We start from the raw sequence: 16,762 nt of genomic DNA on the forward strand, positions 1-16,762 counted from the left end.
CATGACACTGTCTGGCTCTTCTTCTCTCTGGTTGAACAGGAATCCATGACACTGTCTGGCTCTTCTTCTCTCTGGTTGAACAGTGATCCATGACACTGTCTGGCTCTTCTTCTCTCTGGTTGAACAGTGATTCATAACACTGTCTGGCTCTTCTTCTCTCTGGTTGAACAGTGATCCATGACACTGTCTGGCTCTTCTTCTCTCTGGTTGAACAGGAATCCATGACACTGTCTGGCTCTTCTTCTCTCTGGTTGAACAGTGATCCATGACACTGTCTGGCTCTTCTTCTCTCTGGTTGAACAGTGATTCATAACACTGTCTGGCTCTTCTCTCTGGTTGAACAGGAATCCATGACACTGTCTGGCTCTTCTTCTCTCTGGTTGAACAGTGATCCATGACACTGTCTGGCTCTTCTTCTCTCTGGTTGAACAGTGATTCATAACACTGTCTGGCTCTTCTTCTCTCTGGTTGAACAGGGATCCATAACACTGTCTGGCTCTTCTTCTCTCTGGTTGAACAGGGATCCATAACACTGTCTGGCTCTTCTTCTCTCTGGTTGAACAGGAATCCATGACACTGTCTGGCTCTTCTTCTCTCTGGTTGAACAGTGATCCATGACACTGTCTGGCTCTTCTTCTCTCTGGTTGAACAGGGATCCATGACACTGTCTGGCTCTTCTTCTCTCTGGTTGAACAGTGATCCATGACACTGTCTGGTTCTTCTTCTCTCTGGTTGAACAGTGATTCATGACACTATCTGGCTCTTCTTCTCTCTGGTTGAACAGTGATCCATGACACTGTCTGGCTCTTCTTCTCTCTGGTTGAACAGTGATTCATAACACTGTCTGGCTCTTCTTCTCTCTGGTTGAACAGGAATCCATGACACTGTCTGGCTCTTCTTCTCTCTGGTTGAACAGGAATCCATGATGACATAGACGAGAAGTACGATCCAGCGCTGTTTGAGCTGCCGCGATGTTTCAACGGAAGCTTCAGACTGACCAATCAGATATTCATACCAGATCTGCTATCCCCAGCGTCCAATCAGAGTAAGACCCTGTCCAGCCAACTGCAAGAGAAGGTACCTCGCATTTATGACTTTCAGGAATGTTTCAAAATCTCACTGTAAATCTATTTATGACCTTCAACGCATCAGGAATGCATGTTTGAAGCGTGTTTGTTTCATAACAAGTGAGTTACTACAACATATCATCTGGCTGTGAATGTTTTATTTTACATTTTAACATTTACATTTTTTACCTTTATTTAACTAGGCAAGTCAGTTAAGAACAAATTCTTATTTTCAATGACGGCCTAGGAACAGTGGGTTAACTGCCTGTTCAGGGGCAGAACGACAGATTTGTACCTTGTCAGCTCGGGGGTTTGAACTTGCAACCTTCCTAGTCCAACGCTCTAACCACTAGGCTACCCTGCCGCCCCGATTCTACGGAAGAGGATTGGGGCCTAATGAAGAGGGGGAAAAGGCTAACGTGGTGGTACTTGGTTTATTATTTTATTTTTTTACAATTTTGAGAATAAAGTGTCAAAATGTTTTAAATCAAGTCACAGTTACAGCCTATTTCAACATATCTCCCTGGTTCCCTGTTGCACGCCACTGTTGAAATGCCTGAGTTAGATGACCTGGTGAAACTATACTTTAGAATTGGATTTAGTAGCAAGGAAATCCTTGCTCTCTTAGCACATAATAACCATATTACTGAAAGTAGGACCTGAAAGAGGGTTACGCCACAGATTCATTTCAGAATGAGGAACCGCACAGAGTCGGATGAGGTATGTGAAAGACACATTTCAGTTGAATACATTCAACTAGGTATCATCCCCGTTTGCTTCCGTTTTTAGACTAGTTTTTCCCCATAGAATAGGCACACCCGCCGATCAAATGCAAACACAGTTCACTTTCATAGCAGCCACACACAAAACAGCTCGTCGTATATATCATTCCTTCACGCATCTATCTACTTCGCTCTCTCCCTCCTGTGGACTTCAGTTCACAACACATTTAGCTGTCTGCGACCAGGCAACAACAAAAAAACGTTATAAGCAAAACCTTCATATCATAACCGCTACACACAGCCTACATTGTTGTCACGTCATGGTCAACATAGCTACTAGAACTAACGCTTTAGTTAATGTGTGGAATTTCTTTCCTCCTTAATGTGTTTGAGCCAATCAGTTGTGTTGTGACAAGGTGTGGGTTATACAGAAGATAACCCTATTTGGTAAAATACCAAGTCCATATTACGGCAAGAATAGCTGAAATAAGCAAAGAGAAACGACAGTCCATCATTACTTTAAGACATGAAGGTCAGTCAATATGGAACATTTCAAGAACTTTGAAAGTTTCTTCAAGTGCAGTCGCAAAAACCATCAAGCGCTGTGATGAAACTGGGTCTCATAAGGACCGCCACAGGAAAGGAAGACCAAGAGTTACCTCTGCTGCATTTCGTTGGAGTTACCAGCATCAGAAATTTCAGCTCAAATAAATGCTTCAGAGTTCAAGTAACAAGACACAACTCAACATCAACTGTTCATAGGAGACTGTGTGAATCAGGTCTTCATGGTCGAATTGCTGCAAAGAAACCACTACTGAAGGACACCAATAGGAGGTGTCCTTCAGAGACTTGCTTGGGCCAAGAAACACAAGTAGAGCGGTGGAAATGTGTCCTTCGGTTTGGAGTCCAAATGAGAGATTTTTGTTTCCAACCGTGTGGTTGAACAGATGATCTCTGCATGTGTGGTTCCCACCGTGAAGCATGGAGGAGGAGGTGTTATGGTGTGGGGGTGCTTTGCTGGTGACACTGTCTTTTGATTTATTTAGAATTCAAGGCACACTTAACCAGCATGGCTACAACAGCATTCTGCAGCGATACGCCATCCCATCTGGTTTGGGCTTATATACTTCACACTTCTCCTGGAGTTGTATATTTCACGTCTCTGATATGATTGAGTTGAAAACTACGTACAATATCATTTAAACAGTAATTTTCTTCATAGCGTTTTCATCATTTTGAGGCTATATGTTTTAGTGGTCCTGTTTTTCAACAGGACAATGACACATCACACCTCCAGGCTGTGTAAGGGCTATTTGACCAAGAAGGAGAGTGATGGGGTGCTGCATCAGGTGACCTGGCCTCCACAATCACCCGACCTCAACCCAATTGAGATGGTTTGGGATGAGTCGGACCGCAGAGTGAAGGAAAAGCAGCCAGCAAGTGGTCCACATATGTCGGAAGTCCTTCAAGACTGTTGGAAAAGCATTCCAGGTGAAGCTGGTTGAGAGAATGCTAAGAGTGTGCAAAGCTGTCATCAATGCAAAGGGTGGCTATTTTTGGTTAGTACACTTTTTTGGTTACTACACGATTCCATATGTGTTATTTCATAGTTTTGATGTCTTCATTATTATTCTACAATAAAGAGAAACCCTTGAATGAGAAGGTGTTCTAAAACCTTTGACCTAGTGTATGCTACACCTCCAATGAAGTAGACTCATAGGTCTATGCTTATTATCTTGTGAATGTAGGTCACAGATTGAGGGGAGAGAGAGAACTAGAGAGAGAACGAGAACATGAACGAGAGAACTAGAGAGAGAGAACTAGAGAGAGAGAACTAGAGAGAGAGACCTAGAGAGAGAGAACTAGAGAGAACTAGAGAGAGAGAGAACTAGAGAGAGAGAACTAGAGAGAACTAGAGAGAACGGGAGAGAGAACGAGTGAGAGAACTAGAGATAAAGAGAACTAGGGAGAGGTAGAACTAGGGAGAGATAGAACTAGGGAGAGAGAACCAGGAATAGAACATGAATGAGTGAGAGAGAGAACTAGAGAGAGAGAACTAGAGAGAGAGAGAGAGAGAACTAGAGAAAGAGAGAGAGCTTGAGAGAGAGAACTAGAGAGAGGGAGCAAAAAAGAGAGAGACAGAACAAAGAGGGACTGCAGTAGCGTGAGTGAGTGTGTATTATCATCCACCTACTAACCACCCCAGGGGCCACACTATGGGGCCAAAATAAGGGAACAGTACCAGTCCCTAGTATCAGTGTCAACACTGCCCCCTGGGGAGACTTATTATCTTGTGAATGTAGGTCACGAATTGGCGTGGAGAAGGATTGCGAGGGCTGCCCCTGTCATGGACCTTGCATAGACACGGAGCGGGGGGGGGGCGGGGGGGGGGGGGGGGGACTTAATGGAACTTAAAATGACTAACAGCAAACTAGCCTGTTTAGACTAGTCTATTATCCGGTCTAGACTCTATAACGTGAACCAGTGCTAGTCTCAGTTAGAGACAAATAGCCTAGAATGGAGACAATGCCCCTGTTTTGGGATAACCGATGTATCCTCCCATCCTTGACCGATAGATCGATAGTGAAAGGAGATATGATGCTAGGCTAACACCCAATACATGTTATATATAGCCTGCCTATATAGTCTATCATAATTGATCTAATATTCATATATTTAGAGGACTAATTATTCAAACGGATTAGCTGGTATTGGAAATGCAGGAGTGGTCCTTGAGTTGCCGCTCCTCCCGCGGAAACTTGTGTAAAACTCCAGCTTCATTGTTCAGTCCTCCCGCGGAAACTTGTGTAAAACTCCAGCTTCATTGTTCAGTCCTCCCGCGGAAACTTGTGTAAAACTCCAGCATTCATTGTTCAGTCCTCCCGCGGAAACTTGTGTAAAACTCCAGCTTCTTTGTTCAGTCCTCCCGCGGAAACTTGTGTAAAACTCCAGCATTCATTGTTCAGTCCTCCCGCGGAAACTTGTGTAAAACTCCAGCTTCATTGTTCAGTCCTCCCGCGGCCGTTGGACAGGACTACAATTGATTCAGAGCTAGACTAACTGTGTATTTAAAAGTGATAATGCCCGAGAAGCCAATCTATGGACGCGACCCAGTCACTTGAAATGTTGTTTTAAATTATCCATACTGGCTGGCAACGTTCTTATCCCTTGTTTGCTAGCTGGCCAACTACGGCTAATTTACAGTCACGTCAAACACAATAACAACAAAGTAGCAGCATTAGCATTTGTTTACGATGTTTTCTAGTGACATTTATTGGGATACATCCACTGCAAACTAGCTGATTTTCATTTCGTTTTGACCTTTTTCCAGTTTATCCATAAAAGCTGATAAAAGCCAGCTGATTCATGATTTTGACTGGCTGAGTAACACTGCCTGCCTGTCTCGTCCCGACAACCGACACGTTCATTACCATGGGACAGCTGAAGATCGAATTTGAATATTGAAACAATGTTGTAAATGTCAGAGAGACAGACAGCAAGGTTTAAAGCAAATCTCTGCTGTTGAAAACTAAATGTAAGTCTAAAAAAAATGTGAGATAATGTCTAGATGCTTTTTATAGTGGAGATCAAGTTTATAAATTGCCTGGCTGGGCTGATGAGACAGTGGATTGCAGCAGTCAAATGGAACAGAGTAAATAGGCATTTTAACATCATAGATTTAGCCGGTGGTAACTTGTGGAATAGACACCAGCTGGAATGCGGTTTTAACCAATCATCTTTCAGAATTAGACCCACCCTTTGTATTTCACACACTACAGTTGAGGAACAATGGGAAAGTAATTCTGCTTTGAAAGTTGATAAACCTGTAACCCCACTTTGGAGAAAATGGCCTTTGAATGTTTTGGTAAAGTACACCTACTGGAGAGCTCTTCTTTGTCTACACCCGTTCAGCATCGTTCACACCCTCTTAAGCCTGAGCCCCGCCCATCTCTTTCTCCTCACATGTGAGGCCATGTGCTAAACAGAGTGAGTATGCTGGGTACAAAAATCAGAGATTTCAAGATTAAAGGATGATTTATACTATATCTGTAGACAGTTGTCACAGAACATTCTGCCATTAGACATCAAACTCGTCATTGTCTTTATGAAAAGTATAAACATAAAAACCGATAGGCTGCATGACATCAGCAGCCTGGTGGTCCAAAGTAGCATAACTGGTGTATAAATAAACCCATCAGTTTTAAAATGAATTCAGTAAATGTTATTTATTTATTCATTATTATTCATTATTCATTTAGGTCAATCTAGCAAACCAGGCAACTAAAAGCAACTTTAAAAAAAAAATGTTATGGATCATTTCTAGCTTGTTAGCTAGCTAATGTTAAGTTAGCTGGCTAGCTAATGTTAAGTTAGCTAGCTAGCTAATGTTAAGTTAGCTGGCTAGCTAATGTTAAGTTAGCTAGCTAATGTTAAGTTAGCTAGCTAGCTAATTTTAAGTTAGCTAGCTAGCTAATGTTAAGTTAGCTAGCTAGCTAATGTTAAGTTAGCTAGCTAGCTAATGTTAAGTTAGCTAGCTAATGTTACGTTAGCTAGCTAGCTCGTGTTAAGTTAACTGGCTAGCTAATGTTAAGTTAGCTGGCTAGCCAGTTCAAACAATGACCATATCATATAGCTTACAATATCTTCACTTTAGCTAATTTGTTTTTGTTATTATATATACATATATATATATTCTACCGGGATAATTTTAGAACTTGGACACTGTCTCGTTGGCCTAATGCTATATCCTAATATGACTTTGATGCAGGTCATGTTGTTCTTCACATTACCGTCTCTGGTAAACACATACTATATCAAATAAAATCAACGTTTATTTGTCACCTGCACAGGATACAGAAGGTGTAAACGGCACAGTGAAATGGTTACTGGCAGAGTGGAGTCTTTTTGTTTAGACATGTAGCTAGCTAGCAAACAATTAAACATGATCCCAACTCATAATGTTACTACGCTTCATGAATCTGCTGGTAGCTAACCAACCAGTTTCAATGTTAGCTAGCTAGCTAACATTAGGCAAAAATTACTCCACTTTGTCTCTATACTGACATTTCGCTTGTTTCACGTAGACTACTAACCTATAGCTGTTAGGATAGTTGCCAATAGGGGGAAATACTACTGTTAGGTAAGCATCCCGGATAAGGTCGTTAATAGCTGCCAATATTCATGTATTTTTGTGTTCGCCTAGGCTACGCGGCATAATGTTGTAGCGAATTCGGATGTCAGACTGACAGGCACTCAGCCCCAGTTCTCTTCAGTCAGTGACAGACAGGGACTCAGCCCCAGTTCTCTTCAGTCAGTGACAGACAGGGACTCAGCCCCAGTTCTCTTCAGTCAGTGACAGACAGGGACTCAGCCCCAGTTCTCTTCAGTCAGTGACAGACAGGGACTCAGCCCCAGTTCTCTTCAATCAGTGACAGACAGGAACTCAGCCCCAGTTCTCTTCAGTCAGTAACACAGCCAATAAAGTGTTTTGTTTGTGCTCATAATGCACCGGCCGGTTAGAAGAGTTTATGCCTATAGTCTGAAATTGCCACGGGGAAACATGGTGTGTACGTGCAGGTTATTAGATTTGGGGCGGCAGGTAGCCTAGCCTAGCGGTTAGAGGAGACAGGTAGCCTAGCCTAGTGGTTATAGGAGGCAGGTAGCCTAGTGGTTAGTGGAGGCAGGTAGTCTAGCGGATAGTGGAGGCAGGTAGCCTAGCGGTTAGTGGAGGCAGGTAGCCTAGCGGTTAGTGGAGGCAGGTAGCCTAGTGGTTAGAGGAGACAGGTAGCCTAGTGGTTAGAGGAGACAGGTAGCCTAACCTAGTGGTTAGAGGAGACAGGTAGCCTAGCCTAGTGGTTAGAGGAGACAGGTAGCCTAGCCTAGTGGTTAGAGGAGGCAGGTAGCCTAGCCTAGTGGTTAGAGGAGACAGGTAGCCTAGCCTAGTGGTTAGAGGAGGCAGGTAGCCTAGCCTAGTGGTTAGAGGAGACAGGTAGCCTAGCCTAGTGGTTAGAGGAGGCAGGTAGCCTAGTGGTTAGAGGAGACAGGTAGCCTAGTGGTTAGAGGAGGCAGGTAGCCTAGTGGTTAGAGGAGACAGGTAGCCTAGTGGTTAGAGGAAAGGTAGCCTAGTGGTTAGAGGAGGCAGGTAGTCTAGTGGTTAGAGGAGGCAGGTAGCCTAGTGGTTAAAGGAGGCAGGTAGCCTAGTGGTTAGAGGAGGCAGGTAGCCTAGTGTATATAAACCTGTCGTTCTGCCCCTGTACAAGGCAGTTAACACACTGTTCTCAGTAGGCCTTCATTGGAAATAAGAATATGTTCTTAACTAACTTGCCTAGTTAAATAAGGGTTAAGTAATAAAATGTGTAAATAAATATGATCTGTAGATTGAGTGAACGAGGTTATTAGATCACTAGGTTGATGGCTGTTTGTTGTTGCCCCTACTTTTTACTGCCCACACACACACACACACACACACACACACACACACACACACACCCCGCCCATCTCTACCTTTCCGCGGTTCCTCCTTCTGAAAATAATAAGTTTCACAACCTTCTCTAGGTCCTGATACTTATAATATTATATATTATTGTTTTATAAAAGAGCAAGGATATATAGTTTCCACAGGTCATTTATCTCAGGCATTTCAACGGTGTTGCCAGGGAGTCACGCACTTAATAACCAAATCTCTTACATTAATCTTGAAGTAAACTGCGACTTTATTCTCAAAATGTTGACTTTATTCTCAAAATTTAATGTTGAGTTTATTCTCAAAATATTACCACTCATTTTGTTAAACAGTACTATCATGCAAAACATAATAATTCAAGTGCCACCATCTGTTTCTGTTTATTTATTGTTCTGCCACACTTGCCTAGCGTATTCTGGTGTTGTCAGTTTAAGTTAGAATGTGGAAGGAATCTGAAAGAGGAGGGTTTAACTGGAACAAGGGAACTTCCATAGTAGTGAGAGGTAGTTGAGTTCCAAGGAAAGACATTCACACTCTCATTCTTACTCTTTTTTTCTCCCTCCCTCTCTCCCTCCCTCCCTCCCTCCCTCCCTCTCTCTCTCTCTCTCTCTCTCTCTCTCTCTCTCTCTCTCTCCCTCCCTCCCTCCCTCCCTCCCTCCCTCCCTCTCTCTCTCTCTCTCTCTCCCTCCCTCCCTCCCTCCCTCCCTCCACTCAGTTGTCTGACCTCTACAGTTCATCTCCGGCCCTGGGTCGCTACTTCTCCAGTGTTGAAATCTCTGACTTCAGGTAACACATAGTAAATCAATGAACACATATTTTTACTGTGTTCATTGAAAGGCTGTCTATTTCCAGTACGGTGCAGTCCTTTCCACTCTGCATTTAATGACAACCAGATGGAAATCTTATATTTATTTCCCATGGTTCATTGCAATCATATATAATTACAGTGAAGCCTATTTTTCTTGGTCAAGTCTTCTGGGAAAACTCTTGGTCCTAGTGAGGACATGGTGATTCAAATCAAATCAAATCAAATTTATTTATATAGCCCTTCGTACATCAGCTGATATCTCAAAGTGCTGTACATAAACCCAGCCTAAAACCCCAAACAGCAAGCAATGCAGGTGTAGAAGCACGGTGGCTAGGAAAAACTCCCTAGAAAGGCCAAAACCTAGGAAGAAACCTAGAGAGGAACCAAGCTATGAGGGGTGGCCAGTCCTCTTCTGGCTGTGCCGGGTGGAGATTATAACAGAACATGGCCAAGATGTTCAAATGTTCATAAATGACCAGCAGGGTGAAATAATAATAATCACAGTAGTTGTTGAGGGTGCAACAGGTCAGCACCTCAGGAGTAAATGTCAGTTGGCTTTTCATAACCGATTCAGAGTATCTCTACCGCTCCTGCTGTCTCTGGAGAGTTGAAAACAGCAGGTCTGGGACAGGGAGTGTCGTGGAGAATCGTAACAAAATTTAACACTTACAAGAACTTGTGAATTCAATATAGGCTTTTAATACAAACACATCAGAAGCCTAGATGGTCCGTGGAACACACCCTTTTCCAGAGCACTGGCTCTGTTTTTATACACATACAACATATGAGTCCATCCCACATGCAAATGAAGTTACTTCCCTCAGTCCATCTGCCACCATTATCTTTCAATCTGTGCTTCCTGCTTGTTCACGCCCAATAACGCCCATATCTGCTTTCAGTCAAGTTATAATGGTGACAGGACCTCTTCATGTCCCAAAAATAATATATGCCCATCTTATCCTATGGACCCCCTTATGTTCAGCTTGGTGTGGTCTTTGGTATGTCTGTCCTTATTAGGACTAGTAGACTATGTGTCTCTTCTCTTCATGTCCTAAAAATATATGTCCTATGTCTATAGTCCATCAGTTGGTCATTTGGCTGACCCCCTCCTTTGTATGTCCCTCTGACCTTGGTTTGTCCAGCTGTCCTATGCTTTCATGGCCTTACTTTGGCTTCCTGTCCTATACAATAGACAATGCATTTTACCAGAATGGCAAATGCACTCTAAGTGTATCTTTCTCTTGTGGTACAGTATTACATTTCTCCCTATATGTACATCTTTCTCCCACAGTAGCACGTCCGGTGAACAGGTCAGGGTTCCATAGCCGCAGGCAGAACAGTTGAAACTGGATCAGCAGCACGGCCAGGTGGACTGGGGACAAGCAAGCCTGGTAGTCCTGGGGCATGGTCCTAGGGCTCAGGTCCCCCGAGAGACAGAAAGAGAAACAAACTGACCCTAGCCCCCCGACACATAAACTACTGCAGCATAAATACTGAAGGCTGAGACAGGAGGGGTCAGGAGACACTGTGACCCCATCCAATGATACCCCCGGACAGGGCCAAACAGGCAGGATATAACCCCACCTACTTTGCCAAAGCACAGCCCCCAAACCACTAGAGGGATCTCTTCAACCACCAACTTAACATCCTGAGACAAGGCCGAGTATAGCCCACAAAGATCTCCGCCACGGCACAACCCAAGGGGGGGCGCCAACCCAGACAGGGAGATCACATCAGTGACTCAGCCCACTCAGGTGACGCACCCCTCCTAGGGACGGCATGGAAGAGCACCAGTAAGCCAGTGACTCAGCCCCTGTAATAGGGTTAGAGGCAGAGAATCCCAGTGGAAAGAGGGGAACCGGCCAGGCAGAGACAGCAAGGGCGGTTCGTTGCTCCAGAGCCTTTCCGTTCACCTTCACACTCCTGGGCCAGACTACACTCAATAGGACCTACGGAAGAGATGAGTCTTCAATAAAGACTTAAAGGTTGAGACCGAGTCTGCGTCTCTCACATGGGTAGGCAGACCATTCCATAAACATGGAGCTCTATAGGAGAAGGCCCTGCCTCCAGCTGTTTGCTTAGAAATTCTAGGGACAATTAGGAGGCCTGCGTCTTGTGACCGTAGCGTACGTGTAGGTATGTACGGCAGGACCAAATCAGATAGATAGGTAGGAGCAAGCCCATGTAATGCTTTGTAGGTTAGCAGTAAAACCTTGAAATCAGCCCTTGCCTTAACAGGAAGCCAGTGTAGAGAGGCTAGCACTGGAGTAATATGATCACATTTGTTGGTTCTAGTCAGGATTCTAGCAGCCGTATTCAGCACTAACTGAAGTTTATTTAATGATTTATCCGGGTAGCGCATTGAGAGTAAATCATTGCAGTAGTCTAACCTAGAAGTAACAAAAGCATGGGTTCATTTTTCTGCCACATTCTTTGGACAGAAAATGTCAGATTTTTTCTTTGTGTAATGTTACGTAGATGGGGAAAAAAAAGCTGTCCTTGAAACAGTCTTGATATGTTCGTCAAAAGAGAGATCAGGGTCCAGAGTAACGCCGAGGTCCTTCACAGTTTTATTTGAGACCCCTGTATGATTGACTGTCTGGTCTGATCTTCCTCTCAGAAACGGCTCTGTGCAAGCTGACTACCGGCTGAGGTTCCTGATGCCCCGGAATAATACTGAGTTGGAGCAGTTCACTCTGAGCAGAGAGATGGTGTATAATGTCTTCAGACAGTCTCTCTATGACCAAGACCCTGAGCTCAACCACCCACTGTATATACACCCGGCTTCACTGGACATGCAGGGTGAGACACATACACACACACTGGACATGCAGGGTGAGACACAACACACACACTGGACATGCAGGGTGAGACACACACACACACACACACATACTGGACATGCAGGGTGAGATACAAACACACACACTGGACATGCAGGGTGAGATACACACACACACACACTGGACATGCAGGATGAGACACACACACACTGGGCATGCAGAGTGAGACACACACACTGGACATGCAGGGTGAGAGTGGCACACATGCGAGCACTTACCCTCACAATATAACAATATTATCTGTTGCGTAAATATAAACAAATGAATTTAAATTCTGAAATGTCCCTGTGATGTTATTCTTAGCGCCATCTCTTTATTCCTTGTCCTTTGCAGTTGGCTCAGTGACTAGTGAGAGCAGAAGTGGCGTGCTGTATTGGTGACGACTACGCAATACTCTGGGGGTAGGTCATTATCATGAAACAGTCTGACTGTCTGTATTGTTGTGATGTTTTTGCTGTCATGATGATGCATCAAGCCATATCTCAGAGGAAGTGACACGAGGATGAGGAAGTGGCATGAGGATGAGGAAGTGGCATGAGGATGAGGAAGTGGCATGAGGATGAGGAAGTGACATGAGGATGAGGAAGTGACATGAGGATGAGGAAGTGCCATGAGGATGAGGAAGTGGCATGAGGATGAGGAAGTGGCATGAGGATGAGGAAGTGGCATGAGGATGAGGAAGTGGCATGAGGGTGAGGAAGTGGCATGAGGATGAGGAAGTGGCATGAGGGTGAGGATGTGGCATGAGGATGAGGAAGTGGCATGAGGATGAGGAAGTGACATGAGGATGAGAAAGTGACATGAGGAAGTGACATGAGGATGAGGAAGTGGCATGAGGATGAGGAAGTGGCATGAGGATGAGGAAGTGGCATGAGGATGAGAAAGTGGCATGAGGATGAGGAAGTGACATGAGGATGAGGAAGTGGCATGAGGATGAGGAAGTGACATGAGGAAGAGGCCACAGCCACCTTGAACTTTGCAACCTTTTGCCACATTTCAGGCTTCAAACATAAAGATATAAAACTGTATTTTTTTGTGAAGAATCAACAACAAGTGGGACACAATCATGAAGTGGAACGACATTTATTGGATATTTCAAACTTTTTTAACAAATCAAAAACTGAAAAATTGGGCGTGCAAAATTATTCAGCCCCCTTAAGTTAATACTTTGTAGCGCCACCTTTTGCTGCGATTACAGCTGTAAGTCGCTTGGGGTATGTCTCTATCAGTTTTGCACATCGAGAGACTGACATTTTTTCCCATTCCTCCTTGCAAAACAGCTCGAGCTCAGTGAGGTTGGATGGAGAGCATTTGTGAACAGCAGTTTTCAGTTCTTTCCACAGATTCTCGATTGGATTCAGGTCTGGACTTTGACTTGGCCATTCTAACACCTGGATATGTTTATTTTTGAACCATTCCATTGTAGATTTTGCTTTATGTTTTGGATCATTGTCTTGTTGGAAGACAAATCTCCGTCCCAGTCTCAGGTCTTTTGCAGACACCATCAGGTTTTCTTCCAGAATGGTCCTGTATTTGGCTCCATCTATCTTCCCATCAATTTTAACCATCTTCCCTGTCCCTGCTGAAGAAAAGAAGGCCCAAACCATGATGCTGCCACCACCATGTTTGACAATGGGGATGGTGTGTTCAGCTGTGTTGCTTTTACGCCAAACATAACGTTTTGCATTGTTGCCAAAAAGTTCAATTTTGGTTTCATCTGACCAGAGCACCTTCTTCCACATGTTTGGTGTGTCTCCCAGGTGGCTTGTGGCAAACTTTAAACAACACTTTTTATGGATATCTTTAAGAAATGGCTTTCTTTTTGCTACTCTTCCATAAAGGCCAGATTTGTGCAATATACGACTGATTGTTGTCCTATGGACAGAGTCTCCCACCTCAGCTGTAGATCTCTGCAGTTCATCCAGAGTGATCATGGGCCTCTTGGCTGCATCTCTGATCAGTCTTCTCCTTGTATGAGCTGAAATTTTAGAGGGACGGCCAGGTCTTGGTAGATTTGCAGTGGTCTAATACTCCTTCCATTTCAATATTATCGCTTGCACAGTGCTCCTTGGGATGTTTAAAGCTTGGGAAATCTTTTTGTATCCAAATCCGGCTTTAAACTTCTTCACAACAGTATCTCGGACCTGCCTGGTGTGTTCCTTGTTCTTCATGATGCTCTCTGCGCTTTTAACAGACCTCTGAGACTATCACAGTGCAGGTGCATTTATACGGAGACTTGATTACACACAGGTGGATTGTATTTATCATCATTAGTCATTTAGGTCAACATTGGATCATTCAGAGATCCTCACTGAACTTCTGGAGAGAGTTTGCTGCACTGAAAGTAAAGGGGCTGAATAATTTTGCACGCCCAATTTTTCAGTTTTTGATTTGTTAAATAAGTTTGAAATATCCAATAAATGTCGTTCCACTTCATTATTGTGTCCCACTTGTTGTTGATTCTTCACAAAAAAATACAGTTTTATATCTTTATGTTTGAAGCCTGAAATGTGGCAAAAGGTCGCAAAGTTCAAGGGGGCCGAATACTTTCGCAAGGCACTGTATGTTTACGTTCTAGTGTTGTAAATACAAAAATGTGTTTCTATATTTTAAGAGTTTCCCAGCAAAGAGATTTGAGCAGATCCAAGAGACCCATCTGATTGAGTGGAATATCTGACTGCTACGTAGAACCCATGGACCAACCCAGACACACACACACACAATGAAACCCTGTGAAACTGGATCACTACTGCTGTGTCAGTGGCATGTACAACCTGACAGACTGTATGACAAATAGACATTGATGAGACTTTTCTGCACATTCCAATCATTCCAACTATCTCAAGTAGCCAAGAGAATGGAAAGGCCTAAGTGTACTTTTGGAATGAGGATAATGGGGTGTTGACATTAAGTGTTTGTCTGACGGTGAATTATTTTGTTTGCATGTTAAGTGTCAAAGTGGATTAACAACGTCTGTGGCCAAGCCAGATGTTTTTATCCAAGATGTTTTTATCCAAGATGTTTTTATCCAAGATGTTTTTTATCCAAGATGTTTTTTATCCAAGATCTTTTTTTTATCCAAGATCTTTTTTATCCAAGATCATTTATCGGTTGTAATATGACTTCCTGATACTTACTCTATAGTCTATATATCATGTCTGAGAGAACTAACTATTCCAATTTGAGGCATTGCTTCAATCTCTATATTCTTTCACATTTTACATTTTACATGAATTGATTGGAAACTGTATTTTGTAATTTTGTGAAATAAATGTTTTGTTTTTTATTGTACTCTGCAAGGAGTTGTCCTAGTTAGCGACGGGGTTGTCCTAGTTAGCAACGGGGTTGTTCTAGTTAGCAACAGGGTTGTCCTAGTTAGCAACAGGGTTGTCCTAGTTAGCAACGGGGTTGTCCTAGTTAGCAACGGGGTTGTCCTAGTTAGCAACGGGGTTGTCCTAGTTAGCAACGGGGTTGTCCTAGTTAGCAACGGGGTTGTCCTAGTTAGCAACGGGGTTGTCCTAGTTAGCAACGGGGTTGTCCTAGTTAGCAACGGGGTTGTCCTAGTTAGCAACGGGGTTGTCCTAGTTAGCAACGGGGTTGTCCTAGTTGAGTGACCACGATATTCACCTGCAGGAAGTTGCATTTTTGTTGTTTTCCTGTAAATAAGTTGTTGTTGTTTACAAGTACAGAAGTTGTCTGTGATCCACATTTCTGATCACTAGGTGGTGATAATGTGTCTCTGTACCTCTACTGTCCCTACTGTCTCTACTGTCTCTACTGTCCCTACTGTCCCTACCGTCTCTACTGTCTCTACTGTCCCTACTGTCTCTACTGTCCCTACCGTCTCTACTGTCTCTACTGTCCCTACTGTCTCTACTGTCTCTACTGTCCCTACTGTGCCCTACTGTCTCTACTGTCTCTACTGTCTCTACTTTCTCTACTGTCCCTACTGTCTCTACTGTCCCTACTGTCCCTACTGTCTCTACTGTCTCTACTGTCCCATGTGTCTCTGTACCACTACTGTCTCTACTGTCTCTGTCTCCTGATGCCCCATGTGTCTCTGTACCACTACTGTCTCTAATGTCCCTACTGTCTCTACTGTCCCTACTGTCTCTACTGTCTCTACTGTCCCTACTGTCCATATTGTCTCTACTGTCCCTACTGTCTCTACTGTACCTACTGTCTCTACTGTCTCCTGATGTCTCATGTATCTCTGTACCACTACTGTCTCTACTGTCCCTTCTGTCCCTACTGTCTCTACTGTCTCTACTGTCCCTACTGTCTCTACTGTCTCCTGATGTCCCATGTGTCTCTGTACCACTACTGTCTCTATTGTCCCTACTGTCTCTACTGTCCCTACTGTCTCTACTGTCCCTACTGTCTCTACTATCTCTACTGTCTCCTGATGTTCCATGTGTCTCTGTACCACTACTGTCTCTAATGTCCCTAGTGTCTCTTCTGTCTATACTGTCCCTACTGTCTCAAATCAAATCAAATGTATTTATATAGCCCTTCGTACATCAGCTGATATCTCAAAGTGCTGTACAGAAACCCAGCCTAAAACCCCAAACAGCAAGCAATGCAGGTGTAGAAGCACTGTGGCTAGAAAAAACTCCCTAGAAAGGCCAAAACCTAGGAAGAAACCTAGAGAGGAACCAGGCTATGAGGGGTGGCCAGTCCTCTTCTGGCTGTGCCGGGTGGAGATTATAACAGAACATGGCCAAGATGTTCAAATGTTCATAAATGACCAACATGGTCAAATAATAATAATCACAGGCAGAACAGTTGAAACTGGAGCAGCAGCACGGCCAGGTGGACTGGGGACAGCAAGGAGTCATCATGCCCGGTAGTCCTGAGGC

General features: G+C 43.8%; 1 protein-coding gene across 2 annotated transcripts in view; it reads left to right on the forward strand.

Annotated features, from left to right (window-relative positions):
• c15h3orf52 (chromosome 15 C3orf52 homolog) overlaps positions 1 to 15,194 on the forward strand; it is a 28,559-nt gene extending 13,365 nt beyond the window's left edge. For both annotated transcript variants that reach the window (XM_036965302.2, XM_036965303.2), the window contains 5 exons: positions 917 to 1,077; positions 8,968 to 9,038; positions 11,681 to 11,862; positions 12,237 to 12,304; positions 14,518 to 15,194. In XM_036965302.2, the coding sequence (XP_036821197.1) occupies positions 917 to 1,077; positions 8,968 to 9,038; positions 11,681 to 11,862; positions 12,237 to 12,283 (461 nt within the window). In that variant the 3' untranslated portion in view covers positions 12,284 to 12,304; positions 14,518 to 15,194. The remainder of the gene's footprint in view (positions 1 to 916; positions 1,078 to 8,967; positions 9,039 to 11,680; positions 11,863 to 12,236; positions 12,305 to 14,517) is intronic.
• The last annotated feature ends 1,568 nt before the right edge of the window (positions 15,195 to 16,762 follow it).

Source organism: Oncorhynchus mykiss, chromosome 27 (genome assembly GCF_057628025.1).
Source record: "Oncorhynchus mykiss isolate SJ-2025 chromosome 27, ASM5762802v1, whole genome shotgun sequence".
In the NCBI taxonomy this organism is placed as follows: domain Eukaryota; kingdom Metazoa; phylum Chordata; class Actinopteri; order Salmoniformes; family Salmonidae; genus Oncorhynchus; species Oncorhynchus mykiss.